General features: G+C 39.7%; 1 protein-coding gene across 4 annotated transcripts in view; it reads left to right on the forward strand.

Moving 5' to 3' along the window:
- Window positions 1-17,837, forward strand: part of AIFM3 (AIF family member 3) — a 93,778-nt gene that overhangs the window by 27,266 nt on the left and 48,675 nt on the right. For all 4 annotated transcript variants that reach the window (XM_089677645.1, XM_089677651.1, XM_089677658.1 and 1 more), the window contains exons 3-11: window positions 686-899; window positions 3,918-4,027; window positions 5,224-5,333; window positions 6,269-6,313; window positions 7,826-7,922; window positions 8,004-8,116; window positions 9,534-9,620; window positions 11,630-11,721; window positions 16,974-17,104. In XM_089677645.1, coding sequence (XP_089533771.1) covers window positions 686-899; window positions 3,918-4,027; window positions 5,224-5,333; window positions 6,269-6,313; window positions 7,826-7,922; window positions 8,004-8,116; window positions 9,534-9,620; window positions 11,630-11,721; window positions 16,974-17,104 — 999 coding nt within the window. The remainder of the gene's footprint in view (window positions 1-685; window positions 900-3,917; window positions 4,028-5,223; window positions 5,334-6,268; window positions 6,314-7,825; window positions 7,923-8,003; window positions 8,117-9,533; window positions 9,621-11,629; window positions 11,722-16,973; window positions 17,105-17,837) is intronic.

A 17,837-nucleotide genomic window follows, 5' to 3' on the forward strand; every position in this document is an offset into this window, starting at 1 on the left:
CTATAACACTGCCAAAGCACAGAGTGCTTTTTTATTTAACAGAAGCTGTTGCCACAGCTATTTAAACATCCCTGGCAGTATTATAGTTTTAACAAACCTCTGTTACTGAAATTTTTATGAACAGCTTGGTCTGCATTATAACATGAAAAAATGTACATAAAGTTTTTGAAATAAAACATAAATGTTATGATGAAATATTAACATTATGGGGTTGCTTTACGAAAACTGGAGAGTGCAAAATCTGGTACAGCTGTGCATGGTAGCCAATCAACTTCTAACTTCAGCTTGTTCAATTATGCTTTGACAAACAAAAAACCTGGAAGCTGATCGGTTTCTATGCAGAGCTGCACCAAATTCTTCACTCTCCAGTTTTAGTAAATCAACCGCAATATGTAGAAACCACATGTAGTTATCAGAATAGAATAGAATATGTGCTTTTTTTAATATCCTTGTTTGTTCCTTGGGAGAACATAATAAACTATGTCATGGGCATACAGAAGTGTAAGGTTAACTGGCATCCTGCTTCTGCTGTGAACATTGTTTTTTTTGTGTATTTGTTAATCTACAGTCCTTGGTATATGTGTTATTAAATTGTTCCTCATATTGAAATTATTTTAAAACCTTTTTTTGTATGGTATAATATTTGCAAAGCACAAATTAAAAGTGTTGCATGTGGTTTTTGCAGTGGAAGTCAAAGTCGAAGTTGTTCTACCAGAGAAAGAAAGGGAAAAAGAAGAATTATCACCCAATGGGAAGGCCAGTCCTCTAGCATACAAAGCAAATGGGACAACTCGACATTATCACCATGAAGAAAGACCCATTGTTCTTAATCCTTACACCAATCCCAAAGACATGGTGGAAGCCTCAGTTTGCCATGTAAAGGACCTAGAGAATGGACAGTATGTTCTAATGTGTTATTCTGTACTTGGCAGTATTATATCAGCTTTATAAACATAACTGCTTTCCACCCACTTCCCAGTTTAATAATAATCATTACTTTGGTATTGTTTGTCAGTTAATTTTGTGAAAATATTTATATGATAATCATTATTACTATACATTATTCATTTATATTGCTAGAATTCATGTTTGAATAACATAGTGGTTTTTATTTAATGATTGTTTTTCTTCAGGGCTTTTATACATATTTTACTACATACTGTATACCAATGATTGCATAATGAAGGCAGGCGTCAAAACTCGGCCAATCTTCTGATCACCTGGATACACTTAAACTACACCAAGAAGCCTCGAAGTGGCACGTATTGGCAGGCAGAAGGACAATAAGCTCAAATGAAGTACTCCACAACACCTAACCAGGCATTTGACAGTATCTGAACTAGAAGTTCTCAGTACTTGTGCCAGGTGCTGCATGTATCATATGTAGCGCTACCCCTGAAGGAGCCACTTGTATGTTTTCCATGGGCTCCCCTTGCTTCACCTTGCAGTCAGGCACAGTGTATTTCTTCAGCCCAACACACTCACGCACACGTCCGCTCGTTACCTTTAATGACCAATCTAGGGGATGTTTTGTTTTGGAGTTTTATTGTAGAATTGGGGATAGGGGTGGGGAGATTTATTAGGATACTTCAAATCAGAACTATTCACACTGAGGACTGAGCTGATCTTTTAGTTGAGCAGTTACGAAGTCTTGTCTGACAGTAGATAGCAGACTTCTGTAAAATATAGCAGCAAGTAGTTTTAGGAGTGAGCAAGGTCCCTTTCGCAGTAGTAGTTAATACAGGGCTGAGCTCCTCAGGTATAAGCCAGCTATGACAGACTGTGACAGCCCAAAGGCAAGGTAGCTGAGCAAAGTTCTTTTTCAGAAGCAACAGACAAGCTCTTCAGAACACTAGCCAGTGTTCCCTTTCTCAGACCCATGCTGTCTATCAAGCACCAGAGAAGCACAAGATCTCTCAGAGTCTGTACTCACAAGTCAAGGACAGAATTGTTGCCTTCTTCCAATTTTCCAAGCGACTCTCTCCAGTGATACCAGACAGATCTATGGCAGACAGCTCCCTTCAATCAGCTTACTGAAGGACCAGGGTCACTCTCCCTAACTTCTGTCCCTCAGGTTGACCCACCTGAGGCCACATGGCAGCAAGTTCCAGGTTAGGCAGCCTGCCTCCAGCCTGGCTGGTTTAATCCACTCCCGGGAAAGACTCTGAACCCATGTGCTTTCAGAATATAACTCCCGCTCCCAGCATTCAATAGGGAAACCCTCCACTGCAATTGACCAGGGTTTATCCATATTCATGCGGTACATTTGCCTCGCCCCTATCCATGTTCTGGAAGGCTGTCATAGCTTCCTGAAGGTGGGCAGATCTCAGACAAACTCCAACAGCACCAGAGCAGTATGAGCAGACCTAACTCGTCAGTCACAGCACTCTGTTAAGCAGAACACCATACTGAATTTACTTGACAGCCTCTCTGGTAAGCAGAGAAACACAGCTATATACATCCTAGCACATAACTAGGAGGGTGCTACACATACATACATACATACATAAATAAATAAATAAACAAATAAAGCTCTGTGCGTAGTGGCTACAAAGAAAAGGAGTCTAATTTACAAAACAACAAACTGTGAAGTAGGTTACATTCACTTGGTCTGTATAAATGATACTTTTTTAAGATCCATTTTTTAAATGCATAAAATTGTCCTATTGTTTTTTTCAATACCAGAATACATTTTGCATTTGAGGGGGTCATTTAGACAGAAAGCAAAGATGCTGCCAGCAGCACATGTATATTAGGGTAGTCACACGGAGATCATGCAGATTCATTGCCGTGGTTGGGATTCAAACAGACAACCCTAACATTGTGAGGCAGCAGTTCTAACCACTAATCCTGCCTGTATTTCTGTGGTGTGAATCAACCCTAAGTCCCTGGGCAAGAACCAGCCATATTCTTTGTGAGGGGACCCCAGGGGAGCAGGCTGTATCCATTGAGTGGGGATCCCCCATGAGTGATAACACCACCAGGGAATGAGGATCAATCTGACCTGATCTGACCAGACCTATTTGGATGACATCTGGATGACCAGAGGCTTACTACTATTTATGCGCATTTGAATTGCGTATCTGGTGAGTGCGCAATCTCATTATTTATCACCAAGATCCACGATCCATATCAATGGACACCCTGAGATCATCTGAAATCTCATCAGCACTTCTTCTCTCTGGACTTTTAACGGAGTCAACACCCTTTAGCACCTTTGACCACCATCTAATGGCCTCTGTATTTGCACCTTGTCACTTCATATATGCATTTTTGTCATTGTTGAGTTTAGTAGCGCTGCACCCCCTCTTTGTATATGTGTTTTAGAAGGTTTATGGGTACCTTTTTTTGGTGTACAGCTGCTTATACATTTGAAATTATTTTAGCGCTCGCTTACTCGTTCTGTTATTACTGGTATATGTATATACGTATGTGCTCAGATGCGGGTTTCTAGATTTTTTGTTATCGACCTGAACACTGCACCTGTGCAAATGTCTTCATTGAAAACAATGTAGTTGCGTTCAGATCCCTAAATAAAAAATGCTTGTAAATGCATTTTTTTATGGCCATGTGAATGTAGCCTAAAGTGAGTTAATTTCTAATTGTTAGAAATTTTAAGCTATACTGAGCTAATTTTTTTTCTAGAAGGCAATAAAACAAATTGTATTGACACCTGCATTCATCACATATGTTAAACATGGAACATTGCTACAGGGAAGTACATGTTCTTTAAACAAAACAATTTTGACATATGCAGTTACAGTTAGATAGAGTTGGTCAGTGACCATGTCCACTAATGCTTGTGTGCCAGCTGCAAGTAATATGAGACAGACCTGTAAAACTATTCAATGTTACAATTTACAATAATCCATAATAATCTACTCATATAGTAACTGCTACTTCATATTTACCTCTAGAATGCGGGAGGTTGATTTAGGATGTGGCAAAGCTTTGCTCATTAAGCAAAATGGAGAGTACTATGCAATGGGACACAAATGCCCTCATTATGGAGCACCATTAGTGAAAGGTTGGTATCTTTCAAGTCTGCTGTTAGTTGATATTTCATGATATTAAAAAATAAATAGGACTCACAAAAAGTAATTTTGTTTTGGTACCATATGAGAGCATACCAGTGTACTGAGTAAGTCTGTCAACTAACCCAATAGTAAAATCACATTAATTATCAATAAACTCTGTTTTTTTCATGAAAATATTTGTATACTCAGTGGGTTTAAAATACAAAAAGAGCAGAGAATGTTCACCTAGCAAAGTAAATGTTGTTTCTTAACTCAACCAATCACATTCAAGGCAAAATCCTGTGTTTTTATTGCCCTGCACAGTTTCACTTGGGCATTTAAAAAGAACAGAGCCTTGTTGTATCCTTCTGTCTCTATCTACGTTTTAAATTTGTGTGGTTAGTATAGAAGATCATTTCAAAAATTAAACTCTATGGGGTTGATTTACTAAAACTGGAGAGTGCAAAATCTGGTGTAGCTTTGCATGGTAGCCAATCAGCTTCCAACTTGAGTTTATTCAATTAAACTTTGACAAAAAAACCTGGAAGCTGATTGGTTTCTATGCAGAAATGCACCATATTTTGCACTCTCCAGTTTTAGTAAATCAACCCCAATGTGTGCAAAAACACTGCCACAGAAACTTTTCCAACATGACAATATTTGTCAGTGATTGGTGTCATTAGCAGCCTTCAGACAAAATTATCAAAGGGTTACACAAAGTAAAGTAACATTGCAACAGGAGCAGGCACTCAGGTGCTACATCTGTCCCTTAAAGGATAAGTTCACCTTTTGACCAAAAATAATACATACACATTTTTGTGCGTGTAAAAAAATATGCATTTATTATTTTTGGTTGCAAGAGCCTGCAAAGTGTTGCACCAGTGATCAGCAGATCTCTAGTGACATGCAGGTCTCCTTCTGACCTGTCAGTATATCTGCTTGCCCTATGGGATGTTCATTGAGAATTACAAGCCGACATACGCTAAGGTTGTCGAGAACAGTTGTGCTTTTTTAACCTCTTGGCGCTGGCGCCTCCCGGCCCTTTAAGGGTTCCAGAAGCCGGGAGGAATGAGTAATGAACTTGCTGTATATACAGCCCCTCCCTTGACACAAAGAACTTCCAACATTCTCACTGTATTTTTCAAATCAGTGCCAGTATAGTTTGTTATGTTCCTATGATTACTGTAAAGTGATTTTCCTTGCACAGGTGTGCTTTCTAGAGGAAGAGTGCGCTGTCCATGGCATGGAGCATGTTTTAATATTGCGACAGGTGATATAGAAGATTTCCCAGGATTAGATGGTTTGCCAAAATTTCAGGCAAGTTCTAAAAAAACATGATGTCATTAATTATGTTCAGCAGATTATTTTGGGGTGATGTGTATTAATATAAATAATGATACAATTACTATTAAATTGAAACTGCAATTAACAGTTCAAATAGACATTTGTGTACAATAGCTGTTGGTACTTACCTGCCTATCAGTGGCCTTTTTTTTGTTGTTGTGTTAAACAAGCCACTAATTTTATCATGCTAAGTACATGCTGACAACAGAAGTGCAAATAAACCCAGAGGGACTAGAACAGAAATGGATCAATACTTCCAATCTCTTTTGTACCAGCCAAGTATTCAATCGTAATGTTAATGTTATTGAACAGGAAGGAGCAGATTCAGGAGCCTTTTAAGAACAGTGTTGTAAATGAAATATGCAGTCACTGCAGTCTCAGTGAGAAGACCACAAAAATGTAATGTATAATTAAGTTAATAGTATAAACATATTATAAAGATACAATCTTTATGATCTCTTGATACAAATTAAATATATCCTCAAATGTATTGGCTATTGGATGTTCAATAAATTAGATGAATTTACCTCAACATAAATAAGTTAAGTAAAAGATAAGAGCGACTTGCTGCTTTACAAGATAAAAGCCAAATGAAGAGTCCCTTGAGACTGGTTTCAGGCATCTATTATATGCACCCAATAAAACAATGGCAGTTTAGTATGATGATGCTGCGTTGAAAAATGTGTGGACAAGTTGTTCATGAATAAAACTACAGCAGAGCATGTGAATTTTAAAGTGGTCTCTCTCACACACACACACAACAAATGGTCAAGGTCTTGATTATGTTTTTGGAAATATAGAAATTATTGATAGAAATTATAACGCATTATGTTTGAAGCCTTAATAAAAACATGCACATCCTAATTTTACATTGATATATTAACAATTCATATTATTATGGTATATAGGTTAAAATAGAGAAGGAAAGAGTATACATCCGTGCCAGTAAACAGGTAAGTGACATTCTTAAATATAACCAAAAACTTTAACCTATATAATTCCGGTCTATATTATACATGGCATACATGGTCTCCAATCTGGTGCCCCATATTGCAGTGTTTTCCATTTTTCTGGAACAACATTCAGTTTAGTGACCAAATTACGAATTCAAAAGAACAGTGCTATCATTATTACTGGTGGTTCATCAAATACTAAAATGCAACTGCAGTATAAGTATATCAATATAAACAATGAAATAAATATAAATCAGCAAATCAAACCCAATATATAAACTGAAATCACATATAAAATATTCATACAGTGCCTTGCGAAAAGTGCCGACTGTGCAATCAAAACATATATATATATATTTATGTATATGTATATATATATATATATATATATATGTATGTGTGTGTGTAAAGTGCTGAAATTAATCCATAAAGTGCCATATGACAAACGTGAATATTTAATATGTGATTTGGGTTTATATACAGTATTTGTCTTTATTTAATTATTTACATTGATAAACTTATTATACCACAGTTGCAGTATTTGACGAACCACTAGTAATGATGATAGCACTGCTCTTTTGAATTCAGAATTTGGTCACTATAGTGTACTAGGGTTTGCACTTTCGAGCAACAACAGAGTTTGCATAGGTCAACACACAGCAAGTATTTGTCCTTCGTTTTCTTTTATTTTTGGCTTTTGGGGATACTTTACACATAGTGCAGTTGCTTTTTTATCACAATCTTTAATAACATTCAGTTTGCCATTGTTTTTGAAAACCCATAAACATGTAATTTCAAGAAGAAACTACTCAAAAACAACTGAATTAAGGTTATGCCTGAAAGATATTTATGTCACAATTATGGATTGAAAGGGCACTTACTTATACACATATACAACAGTTATTTGTAGTATATCCAAAGCTAAACAGGTCACACTACAGATTATGTGAGGGTTACAGCTACCTATACATTCTCTAGGATAGCAAGAGCCTATCTATGCCAAATGCCCCTAGAAAGTGCCCAATGAATCTGAGACCTCCCTACACTATTTCTGCATGCAGGGGGGCATATAGGGACCCAACTCTAAACAGAGGTAGTTGGAACAAATGCACTGGTCTCTGATAATGCTCATTTTTGTATAGTGCCTAGGCTAATTGCAAGTAAAGGGCACCCTGTATCTTTTACACTTATTTATACTGCTTTTTGAATCTGATAAGTGTTCTTCTAGTTTATTTATGGGTGCAATAATTGCAGAAAACTAGTGAAACAACGATACTTGCAAATAATAACTGCAGGTGACACTGACACAAACATATGTTATAACAATACTTGTGCTATAGAAATATGGGTACCCTCCTAACAGAGCCTTATTCCAAGCCCTGACCATGGCTGTTATAGAAAGCCTATGCTGTTTATAGTTCTATAATACATAGGTCTTTAATGTTGTACACTTTTTCTTTTTTTTTTTTTAACAATCTGTGAATTTATTTATTTTTTGCTTGCTTCTTCAAGGCTTTACAGTCACAAAGAAGGACCAAAGTTATGGCTAAATGTATTGCGCTGAGTAATTATAGTACAGCAATTACTAATATTCTCATAATTGGAGCAGGTAAAATAATATTTAGGATGTCTCCTTTGTTAGCATCAGTAAGGGTCAATATGTGCTTACAAAATGTGTTTTACTTTCCAGGGCCGGCTGGATTAGTGTGTGCAGAAACATTAAGACAGGAGGGATTCTCAGATAGGATTGTAATGTGTACTTCAGAGAAGTATCTGCCATATGATCGGTCCAAGCTAAGCAAAGTACGTATGTCCAATGCCAGTATGACATGTGTCAACCTCAATAACCATTAAAATGTGTATGTATAAAAGGGAAGAGCCAATAAAATGAAGATGGAAGCTGTGACCAAAAAAGGCAGGCAGAGCGCAAATGACTGGTCACCACTATTGCTTGTGGTCTGCCTACAGCTGAGCTTTCCACATACCAACTTATAATGTCTTTTACTGCGCTGAGTCTCTGTGTGATTTGTAAAAGCAGCACTTTGCTTTCTCAAGTCAGGCCCTCCAGCAATGAGACCAGAGAGCTCCACAGTGGTGGCATCACTTAATCTCAATCCAAATCACCTAAAAATAGCAGTTGGAAGCAGTAGTGGCTGAAGTAGTGAATAGATTTTCTGCTTGATTCCCCCATTAACACAGTCACAGTTGATGCTGAAATCCCTCCTGCAGCACTACTGTGTTCTGCCAGTAGGGAGACTTCCCTGCCGGCAGAACACAATGATCAGTAGTGATCATTGTGTTCTGCCAGCAGGATAGGCTCCCTGCTGGCAGAACACAATAGTGCTGCAGGAGGGATTCTATTCTATTCTATGCAGGAGGGAAACGCGTTTAGTTTATTGGACGCAATTTTCAACTTTATTATGTATTGATACTTGGAACATTTTTATCCTGTATGAAATGTATTATGGAATCATTATGAATCAACTTGACAATTTTTTAAATCTGTTTTCCATGTAGTGTAGTTGTATTTATTCATCAATAAATCTGTATAATACGTACCTAGTGGCTGTGTGTGTTGCGCTTCATTTAATGTCTTATGGTAAACTGATGCTTCTTTGATAAGCAGAGATGAACTTGGGCATCCTCTGAACTCATCTCTATCAGAAAATGAAATGGTGGTGGTGATATTGGCGCTCTTATATGGACACATGCCCAAATTAATAAATTACATTGACTAAACCAAGCTCATCTCTACTGCCTGGGCAACCTCATATGCCAGGAAATGCACTGCTATTTTTCAGAAGGAATTCCAGACAATTTTAGGTTACTGGCACAATTAATATTTCAAAATTTGCCTGTTTTTTTAATAACATAGCAAATTTTTTTCTTTATTTTATAGTTAGGTTCCACTTTAGTTAGGTAGAGAAATACACCTTTTATTCAGTTTTAGGTGACATAAATTAAACAGCATCTCTATGTGAACTGAACAGGTGAAATTAACAGGTAAGTTAGTAGTGCTATGTATGAACATCTATGCTCAAAGCAGAGCACAGCCACAGCCACCACCATAATTTTAATAACTCTCTGCTGTAATTTTAAGATGCTGATGCCAGGGATCTGGATCCATTACTTATAGCTTTATTTGCTTTTACCTTGAGGTCACCTGTCTGCCTTAGACAAATGTATTTATGCTACATTTCCCATGTTCTTATTTTTGCAGTCAATGGATTCTCAGGCAGAACAGATTTTTCTAAGATCCCAGGAATTTTTCCACATATATGATATTGAAGTGCTAACTGAGACACAGGTAAGGAGTTTGCATGAGATAATATGTTTTTTTAAATATAATTTAAATATAGGGAGGAAAGAGTACTGTTTGCTATGCCAAAAACTAAAACAATTATTAGCTATAAGGAACTGAATAAAAAATAAAATTACAAGATTCTCCCTCATTATTATATAAGTCTCAGGTTTATGAGTTAAACTAAGAAATGTGGAGGCCAAATCAGTGGTTAGTAAAGAATATGTTTATGTGAATAATGTGAGTAACTTTCTGAGGTCTATTTTCAAATTAAAAGTAATTTAATACAGAATATGTTAATACTTGGTAAAAATAGCAAGACATACATATTACATTAATTAGAACATGTATTTTATCGTGGCTTGTACATATTGCATAGAAACATGAAAGTGAACTGGACTAAGCTATAGCTACCATAAAGACATGTGGAGGCTCCAGCCCCCCAGTAATACCATGTGGGCCCCAAAAATAAATTAAAAAGTGCTGCCAAACAGATCATGAGTACAGGGGGAAGGACCCATAGTCCAGGTCACCCTCCTGGATGCGTCACAGGGGGAAGTGGACTTAACAATTTCCCTTTAAGACTATTGTACCTTGTTCCTCTTGATGTTCCCATTTGAGTGATTGATAATAAGTCTGGAATGTCACAGGATCAGTGCCCAGGGAGTTTTATATTTAATCTTGTTTTCTCCCTATTCACTGTTGGAGGATCAGTTACATCTGCATTCTGAAACTGATTGTCAGGGACACAGGTCTTTTGTCTGTGGTTCCCTGTCTATATTCCCAATTTGTGGAAAACTCCTAATATTGAGCTTTTGTTGGGAGTTTAGTTTTTTGGACAGCTTTTATAAAGTGACCCTCAGTTAACTCTTATCCATTTTTGGAGTCCATATGCCCCTCCCTATAAGTAATAAGCATATACACAGTCTTTGAAATACATTTATAATAAAGTTCTAATAAAAGCTACATTTTACCCTAATAGTTATTGGTGCGTGGGTAGATACACCTTCGTTCTGTAGTTAATGTTGTATTTGCCACATTGGGAAGAAGTATTTATTATAGTAAGGCTTTTTGAAAATTAATAGACCAACTGAGAGTTTCGATTCCACACTTACAAGACCAAAGCCTATTTGAACCCTCAGTTTAAATCGTCTAAATACATTCCAACGCACTAAAACAATGGTTTCCAGAGCCTCAATCTGCACAGAAAATCTTGTCCCCTGCCATCAACTGGAGAGTAGGACCCTTCCTCTGTAATGAAGCATTAGTCCCTCTGCAGAGGTCCTACATACATGTTCTCTACACAGTGACGCTAAAGCTATGCAATCGATAAAAAGCTTATAATGATTGGAGATCTTGGGAAATGAGACCACTAACCGCACAAGAGAGCAAGGATCCCACTATGTACACTTTTTGTTCTGATGCACCTGGAATGTCTGTAGCTGATTTTAAGTGAAAGTTCACTTGGGCTTTAACATGTCCATTCTTTCTGACTTCCTCTGAAGTTAGCATGTCTACCTCATTACTTACAGTACCTAACACCCTCAACCCTGGCAGGCCTTAACATGTACATAACACACTTTTTCCCTTAGGCAGGCCATTGATGGAGCAAATTTTTTATTTCTGTAAACTCGACTCTCCCATCAACATAGACAGTGTTGACAGGGAATCGTCTTGGATATGACCAAGGAGCCCCAGTAGCCTGGTGACAACTGCAACAGTTGCTACCTGATTTATTCCATGTCCTTCATTTTCATGATCTGGTTTAGGAGATTAGCTAATTTGCCAGTTATCAGCACTCCAATTTAGGGTTTTTATTCCAGCTGTTTGGAAAGGCTATATAAATGTGCTATTCTATTGTTTAAATATGAGTTCCCCTTTCAGCAGCATAGTACTACAGTACAAATATTTATGTTAACCTTTCACCATAGTGAGCATAATCATATTAGCTATTGACTGATACTTTAAAGTTCTTCTCTGCATCCTAAATTCACATTGTACAGAAATGATTTCAGGTTGTCAACTTGGACACAAAGAACAAGACAGTTGTCTTTAAGGATGGATTTAGAATGGAATACAACAAGCTACTTATTGCTACTGGAAGCACGTGAGTATACTATAGATTTAGTTTGTTTATATTTTGCAAACAGCCACAACAGTATAGTAGTAATTCATGTATTAGGCAAAGTTTTACTATGCAGTTGCAAAGTCCACTAAGCTGTGCCAACTGGTAATCAGCTGCCAGGTAGTGCATAGTGAATCCGCCTGATCACAGTAATGTCATTATTCAAGAAGGAACTGATTACATTTTTACACTGCTACAGTCAGCGAACGTAATGTTACATGTTAGATATAATTTCAATGGGTTAAATGGAGCCCCTCAAATGTTCTTATCGTGTTACATACACAACATGCATAAACAAATACTGTGTTCTTCTACTGTTATAAGGCTAAGTAAATGCTCAGAAATGTCTTCCATTTGCTATGAATTTTTCTCTTTCAAAAAGTATTGCTATTAGTTTATATATAGTATACAAACTATAGGCTATCCAAAAAAGATTTTTTGGATAGAGCAAGGAAGGGTTATAACCCCTGTCAGATTTTTGTTTTGCGATTTATGTCCCATTGTGGAGATTTCCCTTCACTTCCTGTCCCATAGCCAAACATGAAGTAAGAGGAAATCCTGGAAAATTTAGGGAATTCCTTGGAGATCCCCAGGTCACCAGAACTATTGCCCCCATTGAAAAATTTTGCCTCTATTACTTTTCTAGGGACAACCTAAAATTGGGGAATTCCTTTTACTTTCACTTTCAATGATAATGGTACAGAAAGCAAAAAAAAAAACCTGACAGGGGTTCTAATCCCTCTGCACTCCATTAAAAAAAAATGTTTAGTTACACTTTAATATTAGTTGTTGAGGAGCAGCACATAGTGCCAGTAATACAGTAGGTTCCCCATCCCTATCTGTGTACCTGTGAGGGAGAGGTGAGCAGTGTAGGTAAATGTACTAAGGAGGGTGAGGAAAACAGTGTGGGATTATGTATTGGAGGGAGGGGGAGAGTTGAGTAGTGTGGGTCTATGTAGGAAGGAGCTTTGTTGGTCTACATGAAAAGACGAGAGAAGAGAGCAGTGTGGGTCTGTTTATCAGGGAAAGTGCAGCAAGGGTCTGTGTACTGGATAAGGGGAGTTGAGTTGTGTGGATCTATCTATCAGGGAAGGAGAGTTGAGCAGTGTGGGTCTATGTATCAGGGAAGGAGAGGTGAGCAGTGTGGATCTATGTATCGGGGAAGGAGAGGTGAGCTGTGTGGGTCTAGGTATCAGGGAAGGAGAGGTGAGCAGTGTGGATCTATGTATCGGGGAAGGAGAGGTGAGCTGTGTGGATCTATGTATCGGGGAAGGAGAGGTGAGCAGTGTGGATCTATGTATCGGGGAAGGAGAGGTGAGCTGTGTGGGTCTAGGTATCAGGGAAGGAGAGGTGAGCAGTGTGGGTCTATGTGTCGGGGAAGGAGAGGTGAGCAGTGTGGATCTATGTATCGGGGAAGGAGAGGTAAGCAGTGTGGGTCTATGTGTCGGGGAAGGAGAGGTGAGCTGTGTGGGTCTAGGTATCAGGGAAGGAGAGGTGAGCTGTGTGGGTCTAGGTATCAGGGAAGGAGATGTGAGCAGTGTAGGTCTATGTATCAGGGAAGGAGAGGTGAGCTGTGTGGGTCTAGGTATCAGGGAAGGAGATGTGAGCAGTGTAGGTCTATTTATCGGGGAAGGAGAGGTAAGCAGTGTGGATCTATGTATCGGGGAAGGAGAGGTGAGCAGTGTGGATCTATGTATCGGGGAAGGAGAGGTGAGCAGTGTGGATCTATGTATCAAGGAAGGAGAGGTGAGCAGTGTAGGTCTATGTATCAGGGAAGGAGAGGTGAGCAGTGTGGATCTATGTATCGGGGAAGGAGAGGTGAGCAGTGTGGATCTATGTATCGAGGAAGGAGAGGTGAGCAGTGTGGGTCTATGTGTCGGGGAAGGAGAGGTGAGCAGTGTGGATCTATGTATCGAGGAAGGAGAGGTGAGCAGTGTGGGTCTATGTGTCGGGGAAGGAGAGGTGAGCAGTGTGGGTCTATGTGTCGGGGAAGGAGAGGTGAGCAGTGTGGATCTATGTATCAGGGAAGAGAGGTGAGCAGTGTGGGTCTATGTATCAGAGAAGGAGAGGTGAGCAGTGTGGGTCTATGTATCAGGGAAGGAGAGGTGAGCAGTGTGGATCTATGTATCGGGAAAGGAGAGGTGAGCTGTGTGGGTCTAGGTATCAGGGAAGGAGAGGTGAGCAGTGTGGGTCTATGTATCGGGGAAGGAGAGGTGAGCAGTGTGGATCTATGTATCGGGGAAGGAGAGGTAAGCAGTGTGGGTCTATGTGTCGGGGAAGGAGAGGTGAGCAGTGTGGGTCTAGGTATCAGGGAAGGAGAGGTGAGCTGTGTGGGTCTAGGTATCAGGGAAGAAGAGGTGAGCAGTGTAGGTCTATGTATCAGGGAAGGAGAGGTGAGCAGTGTGGATCTATGTATCGGGGAAGGAGAGGTGAGCAGTGTGGATCTATGTATCAGGGAAGGAGAGGTGAGCAGTGTGGGTCTATGTGTCGGGGAAGGAGAGGTGAGCAGTGTGGATCTATGTATCGGGGAAGGAGAGGTGAGCAGTGTGGATCTATGTATCGGGGAAGGAGAGGTGAGCAGTGTGGGTCTATGTGTCGGGGAAGGAGAGGTGAGCAGTGTGGATCTATGTATCGGGGAAGAGAGGTGAGCAGTGTGGGTCTATGTATCAGAGAAGGAGAGGTGAGCAGTGTGGGTCTATGTATCAGGGAAGGAGAGGTGAGCAGTGTGGATCTATGTATCGGGGAAGGAGAGGTGAGCAGTGTGGATCTATGTATCAGGGAAGGAGAGGTGAGCAGTGTGGGTCTATGTATCAGGGAAGGAGAGGTGAGCAGTGTGGGTCTATGTATCGGGGAAGGAGAGGTGAGCAGTGTGGGTCTATGTATCAGGGAAGGAGAGGTGAGCAGTGTGGGTCTATGTATCGGGGAAGGAGAGGTGAGCAGTGTGGGTCTACGTATCAGGGAAGGAGAGGTGAGCAGTGTGGGTCTATGTGTCGGGGAAGGAGAGGTGAGCAGTGTGGGTCTACGTATCAGGGAAGGAGAGGTGAGCAGTGTGGGTCTATGTATCGGAAAAGGAGAGGTGAGCAGTGTGGGTCTATGTATCAGGGAAGGAGAGGTGAGCAGTGTGGGTCTACGTATCAGGGAAGGAGAGGTGAGCAGTGTGGGTCTATGTATCGGGGAAGGAGAGGTGAGCAGTGTGGGTCTATGTATCAGGGAAGGAGAGGTGAGCAGTGTGGGTCTATGTATCGGGGAAGGAGAGGTGAGCAGTGTGGGTCTATGTATCAGGGAAGGAGAGGTGAGCAGTGTGGGTCTACGTATCAGGGAAGGAGAGGTGAGCAGTGTGGGTCTATGTGTCGGGGAAGGAGAGGTGAGCAGTGTGGGTCTATGTGTCGGGGAAGGAGAGGTGAGCAGTGTGGGTCTACGTATCAGGGTAGGAGAGGTGAGCAGTGTGGGTCTATGTATCGGAAAAGGAGAGGTGAGCAGTGTGGGTCTATGTATCAGGGAAGGAGAGGTGAGCAGTGTGGGTCTACGTATCAGGGAAGGAGAGGTGAGCAGTGTGGGTCTATGTATCAGGGAAAGAGAGGTAAGCAGTGTGGGTCTATGTATCAGGGAAGGAGATGTGAGCAGTGTGGGTCTACGTATCAGGGAAAGAGAGGTAAGCAGTGTGGGTCTATGTATCAGGGAAGGAGATGTGAGCAGTGTGGGTCTATGTACTGGGGAGGGAGAGCAGTGTGGGCCTATGTAGCAGGGAAGGGGAGGTGAGAAGTGGGAGCCTATGTAACAGAAAGGGAGAGGTGAGCAGTGTGGATTGATGTTTTAGGGAAGGAGAGGTGAGCAGTGTGAGTCTATGTATCAGGGAAGGAGAGGTGAGCAGTGTGGGTCTATGTATCAGAGGAGAGGTGAGCAGTGTGGGTCTATGTAGCAGGGAAGGAGAGATTGGAAATGGGGTGGGTGGGTATATGTACCAGAAAGAAGAAAGTTGAGTACTGTGGGCCCATAAACTAGGCGGAAAGACATAAGTAGCCATGGATTTTACATGCCAATTAAAAAAATTAAGAGGGCTGGTGATCGTAGAGAGCAGTAGGGATCTGTGTACCAGTGAATAAAAAGGTAAAAAAGGCTTCTCCAACCAAGTTTTCACATCATCACACTGCTGCTGATGTGCAGATGGCTTCAGAGATATGGAGGAACTAGTCTTGCAATGCACAATGTTGGGTCCATGTACTGCAGCAGTGAATGCATTATACATGGACACAGGTGAACAGACCAATTTAAAATCACACTTATTATTCTTGAATTCTAATATTCATACATGCCATTTATGTACATTGACGAGGAGAAAATTATTGCAAATGCTTTTTTCTATGTAATTATTCCATTGTGTGATTATGGTAGATCTATTAGCAATTCATCTCTTGTAGCACTTTACCTAATGTGATAGACAGAATATGATGTATCACCCAAGATTGTTTTCCCTAAGTAAATAAAAAATTACCTGCGTAGTCTTACTCTGCATCCATTCATGTATTATTGGATACTTGGTAAATACAAATTCCAACTTGTACCCCAGTTCCCCAACTCAAACCTTTAAAGTCAGGATGTCGTATTTGCTGTATTTACCATCAATCCTTTAGCCTGTGAATGAAGCCTACATTTATGTATGCAAACTATAACCCTACTAAAGTAAGCCTGCCAAAGTAATTATGCAATAAAATCCAAACCTTAAATTCAGCTTTAGGCACATGCAACAATTTTAATCCCTATATTTTAATCTATTTAGGCATTGATAAATGTACACATTAAAATAACCCAACTTTAAGAAAAATCTTCTCTTAGACAGTGGTTACCAGAACAGATGTCTCATTGGAAGACATCCTTCTATTTTTTGACAACTTCCTAGACACACCAAATTTAGACAGTAGTCACTGGAACAGGGGTCTCATTGGAATATTTCACCTCTATTTCCTGACAACTCAATGTTTTGATTTCTTGACAATTTCAGTACAAGTGAAAGTGGCCATCAAAATTAGGGTAGGTGAATCACCCCCAGCGGGAGACAGACAACACTAAAAACCATACAGTGGCTTGAATCCATCAACACTCTATCCAAAAGAAGTAAAAATAAAGCGTTTGCTTGATAATGCTATTGGTTTATTTAGTAGGTTTTGTTACTTCAGAATGGCTGAGTATGTGAAAGGTATTCTAGCTCAGGTAGTAAAAAGCTTCATTCCCCACAGCCCTAAAACTCTGAAATGTAAAGGAAAAGAACTGGACAATGTTTTCACAATTCGAACCCCAGAAGATGCCAACAGAGTGGTGAAGCTGGCAAGTAACAGGAATGTTGTAATTGTGGGAGCATCTTTCTTAGGTGAGTTGTGCTATGGCTAACCAATTATGTTTGTATGAAGAGTATTATAGCTAGAGACATACTAATTTAAAACACTTTACAGTGCCAATTACTGCATATCATATTGTATTAATAGAAGAAACTCCTTCAACAGGCATGTAGATCCGGGATTGTCACACTGGCAGTCTAACATTGACAGCTTTAGGTTGCTTCTGTTTACCTTTATCAGTTAAAATACCTGTCAATTGGCTCCTGGACTTTTATTTCACCTGTTAGACATTTCGATACTTGGGTACCACATGTCCAAGCTCTCTTTTAATTATATCATCCATATGAATGTATGTCTATGAACTTCCTTGCTATACGCTACCCTGCCTATGTTCAATATCGGAATTGAGCAATGTGTCTTCTCTGTTTTTTATCGTTTTGATCTTCCTTTGTTTTTGTCATACAATAAAATTATAAAGTATATAAAAAATGACAATTAATCATATTCTTTTAAGAATATGACAGAGAAACTTTCAGAACTAGATTATTTGCAGCTGTTGGAATTGGTCATAAAGTGAATCTGTAAGGACAGCAATATTTGAGCTGTCATTTTAGATATGGATTTTTTTTATAATGTAACATTACTGCATTGTAACAGTTCCTGATACTGAAGAAGCTGTTCTGTATCAATTTGCATAGGAGCATAAAGGTCTGGTCCTATGTAAATAAAACAAGAATTGCCAGTAAATGCAGCCAGAGAGCTGTG

The sequence above is a fragment of the Staurois parvus genome, unplaced genomic scaffold, assembly GCF_062004578.1.
Source record: "Staurois parvus isolate SC_StPar_1 unplaced genomic scaffold, SC_StPar_1.0 ptg000014l, whole genome shotgun sequence".
NCBI classification, from domain to species: Eukaryota; Metazoa; Chordata; class Amphibia; order Anura; family Ranidae; genus Staurois; species Staurois parvus.